General features: G+C 31.7%; 1 protein-coding gene across 1 annotated transcript in view; it reads right to left on the bottom strand.

The window, feature by feature from the left end:
- The window catches only part of LOC126883564 (laminin subunit alpha-1), a 490,753-nt gene that overhangs the window by 121,706 nt on the left and 347,337 nt on the right, over positions 1 to 21,710 (bottom strand). Inside the window, exon 13 of the mRNA XM_050649204.1 lies at positions 1,043 to 1,149. Coding sequence (XP_050505161.1) covers positions 1,043 to 1,149 — 107 coding nt within the window. The remainder of the gene's footprint in view (positions 1 to 1,042; positions 1,150 to 21,710) is intronic.

Raw genomic sequence — 21,710 nt, 5'->3', positions numbered from 1 at the left:
TGCCATCGTGTTGGTGGTCTTCCTCTGCTAAGTTTATCGGCTCTTGGTCTCCATTCAACTAGTTTGCGAGTCCATCCTCCGTCCTTTATTCTGGTAACGTATCCAGCCCATTTCCATTTTAAGTTACAGCTTCCTTCAATGACGTCTATGACTTTGTTCTTAGCTCGTAGATCTTCGTTTCTAATCCTGTCTCGCAGAGTGGCCCCTATCATTGATCGCTCCATTCTTCTCTGCGCTACTCTTAGCTTTTGTGCGTTTTTCTTTGTGAGCGATAATGTTTCTGCACCATAGGTCATCACAGGTAGCACGCATTGGTCGAAAACTTTTTTCTTCATATCCGCGGTGCAGAAAGTGCTAAATGGAAGAAGAGACTGTCATACACATCCTATGACATTGCAATGTGCTAAGTGATGTGAGGCAGGAATTTACCAGTCAACTGAAGTTTGAAATTTCACTGGACTCATTACAGTTTAAGGACAAAACAAGGTATACTACATTCGCTCTCGCGAGATTTTTTTGACACTGACGTTAGTAATTTCTTTTTTGAAAAATTCAGTTGTCAGAAGTGACTGAAAATTACTACAAAACCAACGCACCTGCTCATATCCAATATTATTAATAGTAAACAGACATAAAAATAACATAAACCTTACGCCAATCAATATTTATTTATTTAAACCATTATAATGTATTGATAGCAAATGAGAAAATTATTTATTGTACAAAATAATAATATTTTGTAGAAATAAACTTCACAAAATTTTATGAGATTAGTAGACACTCCCACTATTTCTAATAATTCTTCTTTTTTTAATGAAAGATTAAGTAGATTTGAGTTGATTTTAGCAGTTAATAGTGTGAGGTAGGAATTTTTGTGTTGTACGTTTCCTATTCCGAATGTCTCAAAAAAAATCTCGCGAGAGCGAACGTAGTATATGGAATAGCAAATTCGGAATTCGGCTAGATAATTTAAACTGAAAATAACAAATTTCAATTTGGTATAAGGTATAATGTGATGCAAGCAAATACTTGGACTACTTACCTCACAAGAATTACATTCAGTTCCCGTATAATGTGGCTTACAGAAGCAAGCCCCTGTGGTCTGATTGCAAGTCAGAAATCTCGATCCGTCTGGGTCGCAGGTACAAGCTATAATAAAAAAAATTATTTTAGATTAATTCTATAAAAAAGTATTTTAGTTTTTAAAATTTACAAGTACACATCAGTTTTACAAGGTAAAAATTTTCAAATCGATTTTTCTAGAAAACGGTGTATCCTACCGACTTACAGCAAGAGTGGGTACCTGTTAGTATACTGAATTCGCTCTACCGAGATTCACTTTGACACGTTCGGAATAGGAAACATACAACACAAAAATTCCTACCTCACACTATTAACTGCTAAAATCAACTTAATCTTTCATTAAAAAAAGAAGAATTATTAGAAATAGTGGGAGTGTCTACTAATCTCATAAAATTGTGTGGAGTTTATTTCTACAAAATATTTTTATTTTGTACAATAAATAATTTTCTTATTTGTTATCAATACATTATAATGGTGTAAATAAATAATTATTGATTGGCGTAAGGTGTATGTTATTTTTATGTCTGTTTACTATTAATAATATTGGCTATGAGCAGGTGCGTTGGTTGTGTAGTAATTTCCAATCACTTCTGACCACTGAACTTCCCAAAAAAGAAATTACTAACGTCAGTGTCAAAATGAATCTCGATAGAGCTAATTCAGTATATAGTATTTTTACTACAAAAGCGATATTACGTAGGTCAAAATTTTTGACGTAAGAGAACTGTCAAAACATTAGAATATCATGGCAATAATGAAAAGTCACATTCTAATGTTTTGACAGTTCTCTTACGTCAAAAATTTTGACCTACGTAATATCGCTTTTGTAGTAAAAATACTATAGTAGAATATCCCAGAATTTAATAATTCAGTGTCAAGAATGCATAAAAATTAAAGACAGAAAAGTTATGCGATAAAATAACCGTTGCCCTACCCAAAATGGACGCCTATGAATGGTACTAGAAATTCACAATTGATTAAATCAATTCATCTCTGGAAAATAAATAGGCGTACCAGTTTTCGTTTTTCTAAGTAAAAGCGTTCTAGAGGTATAAAAAAAACTAATTACAAGACGCCATCTTCAAAGAGCTCTAGCTTCCTTAGGAAGCGTTTTCCCAATAGGTGAATTGGATTAGATTGTCTTAAAATTATGTGAGGCATCTCCGGTCCTCGTTTGTCAGGAAAGTTTGTGGGCACCCTGTATGTTCTTTCAATGTTCATATTTTAGTGTCGTTTTCTGCTAATATTTGTTCATTGCCGGAAATTAGTTTATTTTCGTGCCAGTGTCTGTAGCTTTCGGTGCTTTCTCTAATCCTGTTAGGTATGTTAAATGAGTCTTGTAATTCTTGTAGATATTCTATCAAAATTTCTCATTCAACCAATTTTTCTTTGCTGCCCTTATTTTCATCTGTATTTCTTTTTTTGCATATTTTGTTTTGTCTATTGTTTTAATGATACTGCTGTTCTCTATTAAGGGGATGGGTACGTATTTTCGGCTGCAATGCTTCAAATGGGGATTCATTTTTTTCGAATCCTGAGAAAACTAATAAGTATTTTGAAAAATTTAAACTCAAAATGAAAGATTACGTACTTACCGATGGCCGAAAGTTCCTGAAAACTTCTATATGTTTATTTTAATAAATTACAGGGGTGAAAAACTAAGAGAAAATGTAGTGTGATTTTTAATTTCAAATATCTTATCAAAAAAAAACTTTTTATTTATTCTAAGGGACTTTCGGCCCTCGATAATAATTTAGTCTTTTATTCTGCGTTTAAATTTTTAAAAAATATTTATTAGTTTTTTCAGGATTCGAAAAAAATAGACACCATGTCCGTGGTGATATTTTCCAAATCGAACATTCGCTATCTTTGTCATACAACGCACTGAGTCAAATAGAATATGATGACAAAGCAGTGACAGTTTTAAATATTTGACATGGCATCGGGAATATTTTGAGTTGTTGATTAAATAATATTGATAGTGTATTTGATAAATAATTGATTTAAGACGTGAACTTAATAAAAAGTTATTTATTGTTTATTATTTATGGAAGATCCAAGCAGAGAATACATCAGAATATATTCTGTGACTCAAGTATTTTTTTTGTTAAAGATGTTCAAAATTGTAAGCGGTCCATAGTAAAAATATATTATTAAAGTATCACTTTAACACTTTTCCTCTTTTCTCGATTGAGTATTATTTTTTGTTGTACATATAAATTATTACAATCACTGACTACATAGTTAGTGAAAAAAATATCACATTTATTAACTGAATTAATAATTTGCAATTATACAAATAACAGTTATCCAAGAACATTCAAAAGCCATCTCTTTAAAGTTAATGATGACATTGTCAAGTAGAATGACATTCTAGTAATGTTGTCTATCCACACCAGTGTGAATTTTACTACACGTAATTTGCCGTGTAAAGACAGAAAAAGTAGGGATAGCCATAAAATATTTGCGAATTATGAACCGATGGCCTTAACTTAAACATTTCTGACACTTTTTATTGAGATCTTTACTTAGTTGTAATAAATATAGTGTCCTTTAAGGTTGGGTGTTAGCATCCTGATATTTTCTTATCTTTTCTGAGTTCAATCAATCGAAAATATTTTCTTATTTTTTGTCGAATTTTGTAACCAAATTAAGGATCCCGATACACTTGTAGAGTGTATCGGGTTTTCATGAGTTTTCATCTTGTAAACATATGTAAAATTAATTACCTGTATTATGAGTCAAATATATTGTTCTGAAGCTATTTCCTTGTGGCATTTTTGTAATCAACTATTCTAAATGGGAAATAAGCCACAATTTACCTAAAAAAAGAATTTGTGTGTACTTTGTACTCACGTAAGAAGTTATACTTCTATTATGATATAATCTAACTTCATATCTTCATATTATGATTTCAACGAAATTAATATACCTATCTACTTTAAACAGTTTTTTTTATTGTATTTAAATATTAAACTAATTTTAGAAAGAACGAAAAGAATGCCAAAAAAATAGAAAAAAATTGAAAATAAACATTTTCAATAATACTTATTAGGAGGAAGACAAATCCACAGACACAAAAATTATAATAAATATATTTACTAAAAACACTAATAATATATTCTTTTTACGCACACTTTATTTGCGCTACATAACTTAAAAGATGTAGCGACTAATAATACCATACTGTCGGTGTGCGCATGCGCCAAGGAATGTAAAAATTCACCCTCATGCCTAAAGAAGTATAACTTAAAAAATATTTTATTAACGTTTCGACGCCCAACTTGGATGTCGTTGTCAAAATTCAGTAATATTTTGTATTTTGACAACGACATCCGATTTGGTCGTCGAAACGTTATTAAAATAATTTTTTTAGTTAAATTGTGGCTTATTTCCCGTTTAGAATAGTCGAGTCAAATATAATATGGTTAATTAAACCTGTTACCCTTTTTAACGTTGTTCCCAATCGTTATATAATTATTCCGCGAGGCAATTTACTATTTATTATGTCCATATGACTAAAGATTTCCTCTCACAATTATAATAATTAAGATACAGGCGGCAATAACTACATCGACAATCAAAAGCCTGATCAAAATTCGTACGCTTTTACTATACATTATTTATGGCGCACATGCAAATTAAAAATCATAATCACAGTGATAATATTTTAAGTTATGAATCGAGTACACACTTCCTGGCCCACCCTGACTGAAATCGATTCCAGCTCAATTATCATACGCCTTAAGATCTTCACGAGTGATCTCAAAGACATGCGATACCGATTCTTTAGATCACGCCTTCGTTGCCGGTATTCTCTTCCTTCCCTCTTCGTTAGTGCTTAAAACGATTTCATCTAGTGGAGTTACCTTATTCTAATTAAAGATGCTATCAAGAGTGATATAGACAGAGAGTGTTTGCACCGGACTAGTAGCCGTGTTGAGTTCAGTTGTTTTAATAATTAACCTAGAATTTATTTGCAAGCTCATTAAACTAAGCAAAAGCAATTTGTGGATAATTACGATAGATTGAACTATTGGAAGGACTTTCAAGTTTTCATAAATTTAATGTCAATGAAAAGATAAATATGCCCTGAAAGGAGTACATTAGAATTAGTTTAAATTTGTATTTGACGAAGCTAGGACAAATGACCACCTGACAAATAATCCCGGACAAAAAATCCCCACAAATTATCCCTGGACAAAAAATCCCCAGACAAAAATTCCTCACAAAAAATTCCCACAAGTAATCCTCGGACAAATAATCCCTGGACAAAAAATCCCCACAAAAAATTCCGGACAAATAATCCCCACAAATATTTGTTGCCGAATAGTTCTATAAAAGTTTTCCCGTGAATGCAATCGACTCAAATGTTTTTCAGCCTCAGTGCATTAGAGTTATAGCAATCGCCATGAATCCGCTTTTCGGCACGAAAATACTGATTAGCAACTAAGATTAAGCATGAATTGTAATTTCGATTAGCAAATTTCAAATTCCAATTCCGTGCCGAAAACATGCTGTTAAATTTTACATGACAAAAGAGTGTGAGTTTTTTCACAAATCGTGGAAGATATGGGGAATGAGCTAAGGCCGTGGGAATCATGTTGTAATTATTTGCTTAAATCTTTTGCTCACTCTGCTTTGAATAACTATGTTCAAAACATTTAGTCCATTGTTTCACGGTTTTTGCTGTAAATTTTAAAGAACCGTTTGGATTGACATGAAATTTGGCATACACATAGCTAACATGTCATAGAAAAAAAAATGATATGGTGCCGATGTGTGCTTTTGCCCTGGGGGTTAGTTTCGCTCCATCTCGGGGATGAAAAATATATGTTCAAGATAAGTTCCCAAATGGATAAACTGACTAATTTTAAGCAACTTTTGTTCTATAGAGGTTTTTCACCAAATCAATACTTTTCAAGTTATTTGCAAGTGAATATGTTCATTTTTCAACAAAATAACCACGTTTTTAGACGGTTTTTCGCAAATAACTCAAAACCTAAGCATTTTGTCGAAAAAAATATTCTTAGCAAAACTATAGCCTATAAAAAGTGAAAAAAATGGTGTATATATTAGGTCCCTATACCTAGCAAAAGCAGAGTTATAGCTAATGAAAAAAGGTTCATATTGGAAAAATTCCAAATAGAATAATTCAATGTGAAATATCCAAATAATGAAGCATTATTGGAGAAAACACATTACAACTTTTTTAAAGTGTTTATAAAAATCTTTATTTTTGTTTTTATAAAAAAAATTTCTAGCATCAAATGTAAGCAAGTTACGCTCAAAATAAAGTTGGTCCCTTTTGTTTTGGCAAAAAAAAATCAGGAAGATCACCCCCTAATTAGCAACTTAAATGAAACTAATCGTTATCGCTTCACAAGTTACTTTACTTATGTTGTGTTTATATGATCTGTAAGTTTTATCGATTCAAAGGGCTTATTTTTGAAAAAATTTGGTTTTAAAGTAAAATTTTAAAAATTTTAATTTTGAAAAAAATACTTTTTTATCAAAATAACTTAAAAATTGACAAAGATAAAAAAAGTCTTAAACAATAAAAAAAGTCGGCTTTACTTTTCTGAATATTTTGTATTTTTTTGTTTTTCTGTAAGACAAAAATTGGTCAAGATTCGGTGTTTCTAAATTTGCATACACTCGTGATAAGTGACTTGTTCAAGCCCTTTTAACTACAGCTCTTTCAAAAATAAGGACTTTAAACCGATGAAACTTACAGATCGTATGATCAATACATACGCGAGTAAAAAACTTGTGAAGTGATAACAATTAAGTTCATTTGAAATGCTAATTAGGGGGTGAATTTTCCGATTTCTTACCAAAAAAAAGGGACCAAATTTATTTTGAGCGTAACTTGTTTACTTTTGATGCTAAAATTTTTTTAAAAAACAAAAATAAGCATTTTTTTAAACACTTTAAAAAAGTTAAAATGAGTTTTCCCCCAAAAAAAAAGCTTTGTTTTTTGGTTATGGCACGTTAAAATATACGATTTGGAATTTGACGAATATGAACCTATTATTCATTAGCTATAACTCTGTTTCTATTAGATACAGTGACCTAATATTTACACCAAGTTTTTCACTATTTTACGTGATATATTTTTGATATGATTTTTTTTCCACCAAATACTTACTTTTTGAGTTATTTGCGAAAAACCGTTTGAAAACGTAGTTATTTTGTAGAAAAATTAACATATTCACTCGCAAATAACTCGAAAAGTATTAGCTTGGTGAAAAAACTTTATAGAACAAAAGTTGCTTAGAATTAGGCATTTTATACATTTCCGGACTTATTTCGAACATATATTTTTCACCCCCAAAAGGGGGTGAAACTCACCCCTAGGGCAAAAGCACACATCGGCACAATATCACTTTTTTCTATCAGTTCTTTAAAATTTAGAGGTTTTGCAATATTTTACCGTTAAAGAATGTACTAATTGTCTATTCGTGATGATAACTTTGGTCCTGAAAACGATAATCTTGATTGTAATGCAAAAATCCTGTTTCTTTTTATAAAGAACACCGCACACATCTTATGGAAAATTATAATGTCACTCAAATGCAATAAAATTGCTCTACTACTAAATATCATTGCGCCAAGTCTGAATTTTTTATAATAACTGAGTAAATTGTAAATTTCGATAAACTTTAATTATAATTTACGCCGTTATTATAATTATCGGCATGGAATTGGAATCTAAAATTTGGTAATCGAAATTACAATTCAGGCTTAATCTTAATTGCTAATCATTATTTTCGTGGCGAAAAGCGGTTGCATAGCGATTGGAAAACTTTTAGAGAACTATTCGACAGCAAATATTTCTTGCGGATTTTTTGTCCGGAATGTTTTGTGGGGACGGTTTGTCCAAAAAAATTTGTGGGAATTACTTGTCCGGGATTTTTTGTGGGAATTTTTTGCCCGGGGATTATCTGTGGAGATTTTTTGTAGGAATTTTTTGTGGGGATTTTTGGTCTGGGGAATTTTGTCCAGGGATAATTTGTGGGGATTTTTTGTCCGGGATTATTTGTCCGAACCCCGTCCATTCAATTTGGTTTTCTGAGGGTGTATTTTGTAATATTTCTGAGGGTGTCTTCTGCCTATCAATTTCATTTATTCCTTTTACGTAGTTCCTTTCTTCTTTTGGGTTCTGACATTGTTATATCCCACGGAATCATCTTACTGATTATACGTGGCCAAAAAATGGTGTATTCAATTTGAAGAAATGCGTTTATAAATGTTTGAATATATTTTTTGGATTTTGTTATCTTTCCGATTGTTTCCGATTTGTATAATAAAATGGGTATGACATTTGATTTAAATTTGTTTAAATTTTTCTAAACCGTTATTGCTATTAAAATCAGGTTAAATGGTTACTTTGGTTGTACCTCTTCATAAAAAAATAGAAAAATTAAAATGTCTTAATAATAATAATAAATTTATTAGCAAATGATAACTTACAGTGGTGCCAAAAATTTTTAAAAAATTATTAATTCCTAAATAACAAATAATATAACAGGTGTCAAAAACTAACTTTAGATGTTCAACAAGCGTTTCAAGGGAAAGATCGGCGAGACTGACTATAATGCTGTAACATTTTAATTTTTTAAAATTTTTTTTTATAAATTTAATTCTCTACATACGGCGGTTTTGAGTGTCCATGCGCTTTTCAATTTTTACTCTGCCTTTGAAAATTCATAACAGCGTACCATTTCCGTCCAGGGTAAGGACTATAGAAAAGTTCATTCTTTAGGTCCGCAAGAGGTAAATTTGAAACGCCCAATTAGACACACATGCTTTCTCCGATAAATTTTAGTGCCTTTTTAAATTAATGGATAAGGATGTATTCAGAAGAGGACCATCTATTTTCCAAGGATATCCATGTGTCTGTTGGTGCTGAAAGCCAATATTAGCGATAAAAAGACTGTTTCCCTTGTTATGTACTTTATCCTTATAATTTGAATTGTCTTGACAATTAGAATAATTTCAATTAAATATAATTATTAATACCCAAGACACAGCTTGAGAGATTTTTTACATCATTCATCTTTTTGTATACACTTGATTACATGTTCCTTAATGTTCAGAAGTCATGGAATATCAAACCCACATTTTACACTCAATAGGTTAAGAATGCTCCTTTAAATGTTATTAAAAAAATTCCACCAACCATAACATTACAGCATAAACAGCCAGACAAAAATGCCCATAATAAAGAATCGACGAATATGATCTCCATAGAACTATTCAGGGCGGCTGCAAATAAGATTAAATTGGCAAATGTAATTGCCAACGTCCTTAAGGATACGACACCGTAATAAGATAATAAAGACATGTCTTTGGAATAAATAAGACAGATAAACTAAAAAGACAGCAAATTATATCATTTTAAAACGTTTTTATATACTTGGCTTGGTCTGTGTCACGGTTGTATCAGGATTATCAGCATCCAAAAATAAGAGCAACACATAGTCATTTAATTTTTAAATGTCCTAGAAAAACAAACACCACGTTTGTTTTCAATTAAGTAGGTGACACAGATTTCTCAACACAAGTACACTAATCGGCAATAACGCTTGGTCAGCTAGTCAATATTATTGTAATTCACGGCCACGCTGTATCAGGATTCAAAACAACAACACCTTACACTTTACTTATACATCCAGCAGAAGAAGCGTGATTCATTCTAATTCAATCTGTTGTCAATTATCATTCGTTCAGATGGTTATACCGTAAGCACACCAACTCTTTACTGTTATACTTAGAGCTGGTAAATAAATACGTATACAGCGAGTAGTGTTTACTTCATCAACCCCTATCATAGGGGGTAACTACCCCCAACCAACATGGGACGTTCCTGAGGGTGGAGTACCACCATATGGCGATCTAAGACCAAGGAAGAACACAGGAACTGGCAGTCTGGAACGAGAAATGGAAAGAAAAAACGTCTATGAATGAGGTTTCTTGCACCTCGACCACCCTAGAAAACAGTGTGGTATATAGAAAAAGGATGGAGACATTGTCATTAGGCCTGACACGGAGCTGAAGATGGAATGGTATGGAAATGGAACGTAGTAGGAAAATGGTATGGAAAAGAGACATTCATCGTGGACTGTTGGTGACATCTATATAGACGTTTAAAGGGGTAAGTCCATGTTATTTATTCTTATGGTATTTCCACGATATAGTCCTAATTCGTATAATCATATAATATAATAATAATATAAGACTGGTAAATCTGGTAAAGACTGCAGCTACCAGCTGCAGACGGGGGATGTGAATTGCATAGTGTAGAATTCCTTCCCTCTCGTCTTCACTGCAGCATCCATTTGACTTGCAAATTGTAGAAGTCTTGGAGGTGTCACCAGGAAAGTGTACCAATAAGTTTTCAATTTAAAAATATTTTAGTAATATTTTTAATATTTTCAATATTAATAATTTACTATCAGGATTGATAACTACTTCGTCTATCTTTTTTTAATTTTTTTAATAAATAATTAAAAGTTGATATACTTAAAATTCCATATTTTATAAGTTAATTATTATATATAAATATCATATATACCATTTTAAACAACCGTGGTATTATAAAAAGTACTTTTTTATACTAGTGTAATTTTTGGAATTATAATTTTAACAGTTAATACACCTACTAAAAATTCATATTTTTCGTACTTCCGGGCCTAAAGTGACAACTTCACTCCCTTGTGACAGGTACTAAAGTGTCACATTTAATCCCTCCGGGATTAAATATTGACGAAACTCCCGGAACGATTAAATCACAAACAAACGAATTTAAGGGATATTTTATTGAAAAATATAATTAATTAGAATGGTAATTAACGTTAATATTCAAATTAATATTGTGACAGTTCGTCATATTGACCAGTCTTTCCTGGGTTAATGCAGCAGGTAACTGACGAGTAACAGATAGGTCCTTTTCATATTGAACTGGTGTTTGTTTCGAAGATCCTGCGGAAACAGGAAGCGAGAATGAGGACTGTGGCATAACTATAGTGGACGAATCGGCGACTTGACCAAATATTTTATCTGAAATTTTTTGTTTATTTTTAATAGACGATTCAATATATCCCTCGGCCACGTTGGAGGATTTCCATCCTCCATGTCTCTTCAGCACGTCTATTGTTGCTCCCGAATCAGCTAACAAAGACGCAGATGTGCGTCTAAAACAATGTCCCGTATAAGACGTCGCATTTTCTAATTTCAAGAAAGCTGCTATTTGCCGTGGAATTGTACCAAACATGTTTTTTCCTACTACTCGCGTAGTACATTCTTTGTTGATGTATTGAACAAAAAATTTTGAATGAGTTGTCCCTGTCTTTCGCAATGCCACATATTTCCGAAATATCGCCACAAAACTGATGGCACTGTTTTCTGAATTTTTGATCACAAAATTTCGGTCAATTTTATTTTTGGTGTTTCTAATCGCAATTAGGAAGGAATCGCCCAAATCTCTCACATCGTCGATTTCTAAATCAACCAACTCTTTTCCACGACAAGCTCCCGCAACGCCCAAAATAAGTGCAACCTACAAAAAAATTGATTTCTTAAAATTTCTGAATATAAACAAATTTCCAAATTTACCTTAAGCATTAAATATTTATCATCCGGAGCCTCCCGTAAGAACTGATCTACCTGCTCAGACGTGAGAATTCTTGACTTCTTTGGCTTAAATCCCTCATTTCTTCTCTTCAAAAAAGCTAATAATTTTGGAAATTTACTTATATCAATATCTTCTCTAATGTTAATAACCGATTTCAGCATTGAGTAATGTGCCCAGAGAGTTGAGGCACAAACCGCTTTTGATTTATCATCGAAGTAGACTAACAGCGCATTTTCAGTAGGTTGTCTCACATTTTTTAAGCGGCACCACTTTTTAAAAGCATCGTACTGCTGCTCGTATAGTTTTCTAGATTTCGGTGGTAACAATTCTTCACCTACTTCGGCTGCTCTTTTATCAATATCAGATACACCTTCTTCACTCATGATACCAATAATTATCAATAACAATGTTTCTTTACAATGACACTAGTAATGACAATGTTTCTAAATTATAACTGTCACAACGCAATGTTACTATGGTAACTTATTTTAAAGACAGTTTATTAAATGAGTTGAAGAGAGAAAAAACTGATTGAAATTATTGAAATAATTAATAAAATCATACCGGAAGTACGAAAAGTATCGTATATACCTTGCGACTGAAGTACATTTAATCCTTCAGGTAAATTATGGCCCTCCCTGCGGTCGGGCCATAAACTTTACCTTCAGGATTAAATGTACTACTTCAGTCCCGCGGTATATAATGTACTATTATTCTTTCGAAACATGTGTCCTGTACACAACAAAACCGTGTTATTATAAAACGTACTTTTTTATAAAAGTGTAATTATTTCTTATTATCGTAATAGGTACTATGGGGGAACAATGTGTGAATGTATGTACGTATATATGCATGTCTGTAAAATAATATACGAAAAGGAATAGTCACACCTTCGTCTGTCCCGCCATCTTAAGAGCGCTTTCGCCATTTATGGCTCGTCAGTCAAGCTTTGCCGAACAGACGAAGGCAGAGAATATTATTTTCGCATATCCGAGGCCGCTATACAGTCATGTAGTCATTCACATACTGGTGCACTCTGAATTATTTAGAAGCAACCTACCTTGCTGGTTTAGGTAAGGAACCTATCTGTTCCACTGCTTTGACGGCACTAGATGGCAGCTGGTATTTATTAGAAAATACCTAGGACGTCAAACAAGAAGGAAATAATTGCAACTTTCTACTTTTAAAAAGTATCAAAATAATATGTAAAATAATATAGGAAAATATTTACACTTTCGTCTGTACCGATATCTTGAGAGAGCTTTCGCCATTTATGGCTCGTCAGTCAAGCTTTACTGAACAGACGAAGGTAGGTAGGACGTCTTGTTTGATGCCTTAGGTATTTTCTAATAAATACCAGGCGCCATCTAGTGCCCTCAAAGCAGAGGGATAGATAGGTTCCTTACCTAAACAAGCAAGGTAGGTTGCTTCTAAATAATTCACATATGCATGTTTGTATGTATGTTACCTATACATGGTAATGGATTTTGGGAAGAGCTATGACCTTGAAAATGTTACAAAGAATATAACTTAATATCTTTTTTATTACTCAGACTCTTTAGTCTTTTACAATATTTTAGAATCGACAATATTTAGTTATATTATTAAAGTACATATTAGATTTTGACAAGAGCTATGAATTATCCCGATTTAGTTATATCGAGCTCATAGTTCTTCCCAAAATCCATTACCTATAACCCATTATCTCTCCTGTGGGTATAGTGTAGTCGAAAATTTTTCCCTGTCTGAAAAATTTAATTTCAGCCTGTTTTTCGCGATGTAACTCATCTGTCTAAAGGTCATATTGGCTTATGCTTGTGTAGGTACTTCTAATCCAAGTTTTCTTTGGCCGTCCTTGTTTTCTTCTTCCTTATGGGTTCCAATGTAAGATTTTCTTTGGAATTCTATTTTTGCTTTTTCTAAAAGTATGTCCCAGCCATCCAAACTTCCGTTTTCGTATTTGTTTTCCAATTTCCTCTTCTGCTCGGGCCCATAGCTCTCGGTTGCTTATAACTTCGGGCTACCATATCTTAAATATTCTTCTTTAACATGTATTTATGAAAACCTGGAGTTTATTTTCTATTGTTTTAGTAATTGTCCACGATTCTGCGCCATAGAGTAAGACTGGTTTAACCATTGATTTAGACTTTTATTTTTGTATGGGTTGTCAGGGTCGTCAGGGTGCATTAATTTATCAATAGGCTTTACATCACATGTTGAGTATTTTTGGTTGACTATTTCACTAGACTGTTTTTAACTGATAAAACGGCATAGCAACAATTCGTTTCCTACTGAGAAAACTCCTTAACGACGTGAAATCTCAGCGACAAAATTATGACAGATCCGTCACGAAAGTGTATGGTAATAACAAATAAATAAAGATTATATTTAATTGATATGGTGCATTAATTGTCTCGTGAAATAGTCTTGTCGAATATCATTCGAGAGAAAATTATTTCCGGCAAAATTTTCTCCTGGTTTCATTTAAGTTCGTTGCCTTTTGGTAATTTTCGCTTATGAAATTTTGACAAAATCACTCGACTGACGTCTCGTGATTTAAGTCAAAATTTAATTAGCGAAAATTGCCAGGCAACAAACTTTCATACCAGTCGAAAATATTGCCGGCAAAATTTTCTCTCTTGTGATATTATATACGAAAACAAGGTGCCCCATGTAAAGGTTATTCAATTCAGGAACGAATAAGTCCGTGATCCTAGCTTTATAGTAGTAATCATACCGTTTTTGCAATCCGATGTTTCCACCAGTCCATAATAATACGAAGTAGCCACTTTTTCCAGATTTAATAGCGTCCCAAGTTTTTTAAACATAAAATTAAATCTCCCAGCACCAATTTTTTTTTAAACGCTTTTCTTTACTTCAATAGTTTGCATCAAATCTTTAGACGTTAATTTGACTGACTTTTCTTCAATGCAAATGAATGAAAATTTGCTGACATATGCATTCGCGGGAACAATACACGAATAGTCAATAAAAAACAATTTTTTTATGTTTATTAATTGTTTAAATACAAAAAAAAAACGATTTTAATGGAAAATGCTTAAATTCTCTTGTTTTTTACAATGTAGAAACTTGAAACTTTTACGGATTGTAGCTAATGATATGAACGATACATAATTTCCCTTTTTACGTTAATTGTTTACGTTATGCTTCATAAATAAACAATAAAACAATAAAGTTTCAAATTTTAACGCTCATATATTTGTTTATATATAAATCGACGATCGACGTTTATTCGTGTCAAATTTGAATACGATACGAAACAAAACTTCAACCAAAACTGGAATTCAAAAAATTCGTGTTTTTATCGTAGTCTTAGAAAAACCGCCGGTAGAGACGTTTTGTGCTACAATTAATATTAGAATTCGTTTTGTCGTATTAATTAATTAAACGCTTTTCTTTAGTTCAATCGTTTGGGTCAAATCTTTGGACGTTATTTTGACTGCCTTTTCTTCAATGTAAATGACTCAAAATTTGCAGACATATGCATTCGCGGGAACAATACACGAATACTCAAAAAATTTGTTTTATTGTTTATTAATTGATTAAATTAAAAAACGATTTTAACGGAAAATGCTTAAATTCTCTTGTTTGTTACAATGAAGAAACCTGAAACTTTTACAGATTGTAGCTAATTATACGAACTATACATAATTTCACTTTTTACGTTAATTGTTTACGTTATGCTTAATAAATAAACAATAGTTTCAAATTTTTGCCGATTCCGACTACTTTTCATATTTGTACGTCATATGTTTTATACATATTTTAATAAACATGACGATATATTTTATTGTTTGAAAAGTGTAAGACTAAAAAGTAAAAAATAAAAAATAAAAAATATTTTTAAGACACGCTTTTCTTTAGTTACGAATGACTAAAATTAAAACATATAAAAAAATCAACTAAAAAGCAAAAAATAAAAAAATTGAAAAAATCACATTCGTTAAAGAAAAGCGTGGTGCGAAAACCGTTTATTCGATGAAGACGCGCCACGCTTTTCTTTGACGAATGTGTTATATTAGATTTTTTCAATTGTTTTTATTTTTTGCTTTTTAGTTGATTTTTTTTATAATATGTTTAATTTTAGTCACTCGTAACTAAAGAAAAGCGTTTCTTAAAAATATTTTTTTCATATATTTTTTAAATGTTTATATGACTTTAACCCAAGGAGACTTGGTGGAACGATTAGGTCTTCAACTAAAACCATTGATTCGTTGTCAGAAATTGAGAAAAGGTATTCGAGAACTGATTGAAGAATTTTTGAATGAGAACAGCCCGTCAAAAGTCAGGTGGTAGTTATTTGTTAACCGAGTTCAAGTGCCAACGTACTCGCTTGTTAGTCTTTAGGTGGGTAGCTGATTAAATATGTATTGATGGTGTAAACAGTTTCGATACTTCAGCATTATTATGGTAAGAGAGAAAGAGTAATACTTCGCTGCACAACAAGGAACTACTTGTGTGAAAAATTGCTCGACGATAAATAGCAATTAAAATGGTAATCTTAACACCAACAACAAATTAGAGAAAATAAGAAGTGTATTTATAAAGTTCTTTTGCTTAACAAGTACTCAAAATCAATTAAAATGTTTCTTGCAGTTATTTGCTGTGTGCTTGTGTGCTGTGTATTATTAGTAACAAAACAGAAGAGTGTTATTGCAATAGAAATGTATATGTAGAATGTAGATACAGTTCCCCATTCCCAGTCATTTACAGTATTGTTCCCAATAATTTCTTCATATTCAGATGCTTCAGTTCAACTTAAACATGCTTATTAACTTGAGTGATAATTAAGTGATATCTATGTTAAATGACATGTTAAATATAGTCCTGGATCCCGAGTACCAAATAAAAGATTATTAATAGCAAACTGAAAATTTGTTCATAGCTTTGCGGTGTGCATCTAAACATTCCGTATATGTATTTGGCACCTAGGATTTTTCTATTGGTTCTTTGCAGCACGCGGTCATATTTCAACCAATAGGCGGCGAGGTGCCAAATGCATATACGGAATGTTATTCATATATATTATTAAATAAAAATAAAACAATCATAGTATTTGGAATGGTATTTGGTGCGAAATTCATATGCGGAATGTTAAATATTCGTTGACTAAAAAAGACGACTTTTTATTAAGTCAGTTAAAGAAGACTGATTTTAAAATATTTTGTTAATGTATATTAAAGAAAATAAAACAATTATTACCTGTATGGAATGTTATTTGATGCCAAATTTATAAATGGAATGATATGGTATAGATTTGAGACAGAGGCGTATCCAGGGGGGGGGGGCGATGGGGGCGATCGGCCCCCCTCTCAACCCAAGTGATTTATTTTTTTAATTATAATATAAAGATTACAAAAACATTTATTTATTTTTTCAAATGGATAATTATACATGTCAAAATTACAATATTATATGAGTTATAAATTACATATAAATATATTTTATTATTATGGGACTTGGCTAAAACGGGACAGTGACGCCTAGGGATGGGAAAAATCTACCGGTTCTAACCTAAAACTGGTTTTTTCCTTTGCAACAACCGGTTTTTCCGGTTGTTTTTTTGTCCCGGTTATAACCGATTTTTTATTTTTAAAGTAATAACCGGTAAAATACCGGATAAGTGGAAAAAATACTGAATTTAGAGAAAAAATGGGAAAATTTTTCGCCGCCGTGCATAAATGAGACACTTTAAGCTAACTGAAACCGATTTTACAACACTGATGTAGAGCATCCCTGCAATAAGCCTTTTGTGGCCTTAAATTGATGATGATGATTTCCAATCTCCGATAGGAGTGGCACAAGAAGAAGAAGAAGAGGTCTTAAATTCGTTGGAGTATTTATTACCGGTTTTAACTCTTACCCTGTTGTTGTCGTAAAGGTTTTTTACGGCTTCTGTTAACCTCTGAGTTATTCCGATTTCCTTCATCGTGTTCCATAGTTGTTTTCTGGGAACCGTGTCATATGCCTTTTTTAAATCGGTGAATGCCATGTGTACTGGTCTATTTTTTGCCATTTTTTTCTCAATTAATTGTTGGAGTGTATATACTTATGTAGTCTATGTAAGATCTTCCTGCCGTGAACCCCGCCTGATCTTCTCGATTTTATTTGAGATATATTTTTCCAGTTTCTTAAGAGGTATAAAGAAATTTTGATCATGTACCTAGAGATGCATCAAGTCAAACTAGTTTGATTTTATTCAACAAACTTGACTTGCCTTGAAAACCAAACTTTTTTTGTAAAAAAGTTTGACTTGACTTGATTTCAATATCCTTAGGTTTGACTTGAAATCAAACTTTTTCAAACAGTTTGAAGTTTGAATATCATATTGCGCAACGTGTTTATTTCCAATTCTAATTGAGAGCGTACCGACTTTTGTTTTGACTTATTTGGATAGGTCTGAATCTGCTACTCCGGAAATTAGTTTGTAGTTCATATTATTAAGAAGTATATGCTTGGTTTGTTTATTACGTTCGTTTTGAAGTGTGTGCTTTGTGAAATAATATCTGAACCTGAATATTTTTCGGCTCAGAATAAGTATCAGATCAAATTGAGTCTCATTTTGAAGATATTTCCAGTGCAAAAATTAAGAGAAAAAAATCTGCATACTTGTATTATGTAAAAATAAAGAACAGCGTTGTAAAATGACAAATAGTGAACTAATTCTTTAAGACGACATTGCAAAGTCGCAAAAAATTCATTAAACCTGCTCTAACAAAAATATAATATTTTGTTGTTCCTTCATAAATTTTTGTTAAAGGGGCCGTTCAAGTATTACGAAACGCAATTTTTGAAGCTCTTACAACCTCTTTATCCCATCTGTATCTTTTGATCTTTTGTTGTGAAGAAAGGTCCAGCTATATTTATTGCAAAGACGTGTTACTGTGCTTGATCTGGTTAATACAAATTTTAAGATTTTTTCACTTGAAAACTATTGTCCTATTGTAACATGAGCGGAGCGTGAGGGGGCAATATAATACAATCTAGGGGTTCTATGTAAAATATAAACGAAAGTTGAAAAGTTGGGAGATTGTGATTCCGCAGTTTTTTTTATTTAAGTTAAAAAACAATCTTACGTAACGCGCTGTTCGCACCCCCCTCCCCCCCCTATAACGCGCCGTAACATTTTACATGGCCCACCCTGACCCCAACTTGCGTTACGTAATACTTGAAAGCTTCCAAAGTAGATTAAATTACACTTGGTATGATATAAAATCTAGTAACACTCAAAATATAAAAAAGTTATATCGATAAAACAAAACTTGCCAGCAAGCAATTCTAAGCATACAGGAATCAATTTCAAAAAATTTACCCTATTTTGATTATAATCGCTTCCTGTATCAAGATACTTTTATGTGGCACTCATTGTATTATTAATTTTCTTATCTTAATTGGCAACTAACATGTCAATCTCGACAAAAAAGTATATCTACTAAATAAATTATTTTTCAAACTCTTTCAAACTAGTTTGACAAACAGTTTGAATTTTCAAACCTGTACGATTGACCAGTTTGACTTGACTTGAATTATTTGTCAGAAGAATTGACTTGAGTTTGACTTGAAATTAAGTCAAAGTCAAGTCAAGTTCAAACATTCAAGTCAAACTTGTGCAACCCTACATGTACCTATACAGCCATAATTCTCAAAAGAGATTCAAAAGTTCTCAGAATACAAAAAAGTATTCTGACAACCATTTCCAAAGTAGAAATCGTAACGTCAATATAAAAATATTTTAAACTACAAAATTGAGGTTTGAGGATACTGAGGATATTCAGAGTAATATTTTAAATTTGGTCAGTTCCTCAGTTAACAGATTTGAAAAACTATGAAAATAGTCATTAAAATAATATTATAAAAATTTTGTAATTTTTTTTAAAGTCGTTATTAAAGATCTGAAAGCAATAAAGATCAACTTAAGTAATACAATTGTGTTAAAACCCAATTTAACGACATGTCGCAAGATGCCTTTTATCTTAAAATAAATAATAAATATTCTTTGAAGATCCCGCCTTAAAAGATTCACTTCTGGATCCAAAAATAGCCGTAGCGTATTATCTTGTAATTTAGAACAGAAAAAAAAAACTTTCACCTAATAAATAACGTTGATAAAAGCGACCTCCCCGAAGAGAAAAAATTAAAAGCTTATGAATGACTCGCAGTGTGGCTGCCTCTATATTGTGGTAAATGATTATTATCTATCTACCATGGTTCTGCATTAAAGTATAATAGATATTGTAAATATGATATAATGGGAATTAGGTACTTTCCTTGTACATCTAATGTATTCAATAACGATTTACGTACGTTAAGAGATAAATTAGGTGTATTAAGTTTATTATATAGTTTTTATGTAATTTTTGGTTTGTTATGCGAATATTATACAGGATGACCCTTATGTAATGTAGGTACATGAAAATTCATGTATATGAGTCTTCCTTTTACAATATTAAGATTTAAACTCACTCGCTTGAATAGTTATGTTTAGAGAGATTCTTAACCTGTGTTCTGGTGATATGTCTGGAAAACATGCCAGAAGCCTCTGTCTGTAAAGGAAGAAAAAAGCTGCTAACAAAGGTTTTGACTAAAAATGACTACCCGTCGTCATTAATAAACAAGGAATTCCACAATATTGAAGAAAAGAAACAAAACACCACAAGAACTCCATAGACACTCATAAGAATCGATTTAAAGATGACAACAATAGCATATGTAAAGGGCTTATCAAAAATTGAAAAGGATAGGAAACAAGTACAACCTCACAACAACATTCAAAACAACTAACACTCTGCAGAGCCGGATTTAAGGTAGTGGGGGCCCCTGGGCAGAATTGGTGTGGGGCCCTACCTCCTACCAGTTATAACAAAACTATGGTATACAGCCAACAAAAGGGTTTTCCCTTTTAGAAATTAAAAAAAATGTTAATCTACTTTTATAAATATATTTTTAAATAATAAATAATACAAGAGCTGTATTTTGTTACAGTAAAATATTAAAAATCAACATAGCAAAATGTATAGTTAAAGTCCGGATACTTTTCGAGATTTTTTAATTGAAAATTCTTTGATTATGTCCGAGATGTCTAGCTGCTTAAAAAGATCGTGTTAATGCTCATTATAGAGAGATAACTCAAACGATATTGGCTTATAGACCGAAGTCGATTTTTAATTAACCTAAGGACTCTATTAGTCTAGGTAACTGGTGGCGCAACTAGTGGGCCCACCAAATTGTGAGCACGGGCAACTGGTGGCCGAGAATAGCCACCAGCAAAAATAATAAAATGAATTGGAATTGGAAAAATAATCAAATGCAATTGGAAACTTGTTTGTTATCAATTTTACGAAAAAAAGTTATTCTTCATAAAATACTCTTAATAGTATAAAATATAAGATGCAACCATCAGATTCAAATTTTGTGAATTTTATACGAGGTATATCAAAAAAGATGAATTTCGCTCAAGAGTAAAGTATCCTTATATTAAACAATATCGAAAAATGTTTTATAAAAAGTTGTTCGGAATTAAAAGCTATGTTTGAATATGCAATTACATTCTTCTAATTGAAATATTGTGAACTGTAAAGGACTCTTGGACGAAATTCATATTTTTTAACATACCTCGTATAGAATTGATAAAAGTTTATATATTATGATTGCATCTTAGATTTTAGACCATATAAAGCTTTTTGTAAAAAATAACTTTTTTCGTAAAATTAATAATAAAATACTTATAGATATTTGTAATAAAATGATGTTGGGTATCCGTAATTTAAAAAAAATTGCATTTTTTTTTCAATTAGAATGATGTAATAAAATTAATGAGTCCCAAAACATAGTTTTTTTAATTCTTAACAACTTTTCATAATAACAATTTTCGATGTTGTGAAATCTAAACATACTTTACATACAATTTTTTTGACATACCTCGTATAACATAGACTATGCAGAGCATTTTATAAAGAATATTTTTTTT

The sequence above is a fragment of the Diabrotica virgifera genome, chromosome 4 (assembly GCF_917563875.1).
Source record: "Diabrotica virgifera virgifera chromosome 4, PGI_DIABVI_V3a".
Classification (NCBI taxonomy): domain Eukaryota; kingdom Metazoa; phylum Arthropoda; class Insecta; order Coleoptera; family Chrysomelidae; genus Diabrotica; species Diabrotica virgifera.
The sequence above is the reverse complement of the archived record's forward strand: the minus strand, read 5'-3'. Positions and strand labels throughout refer to the sequence as shown.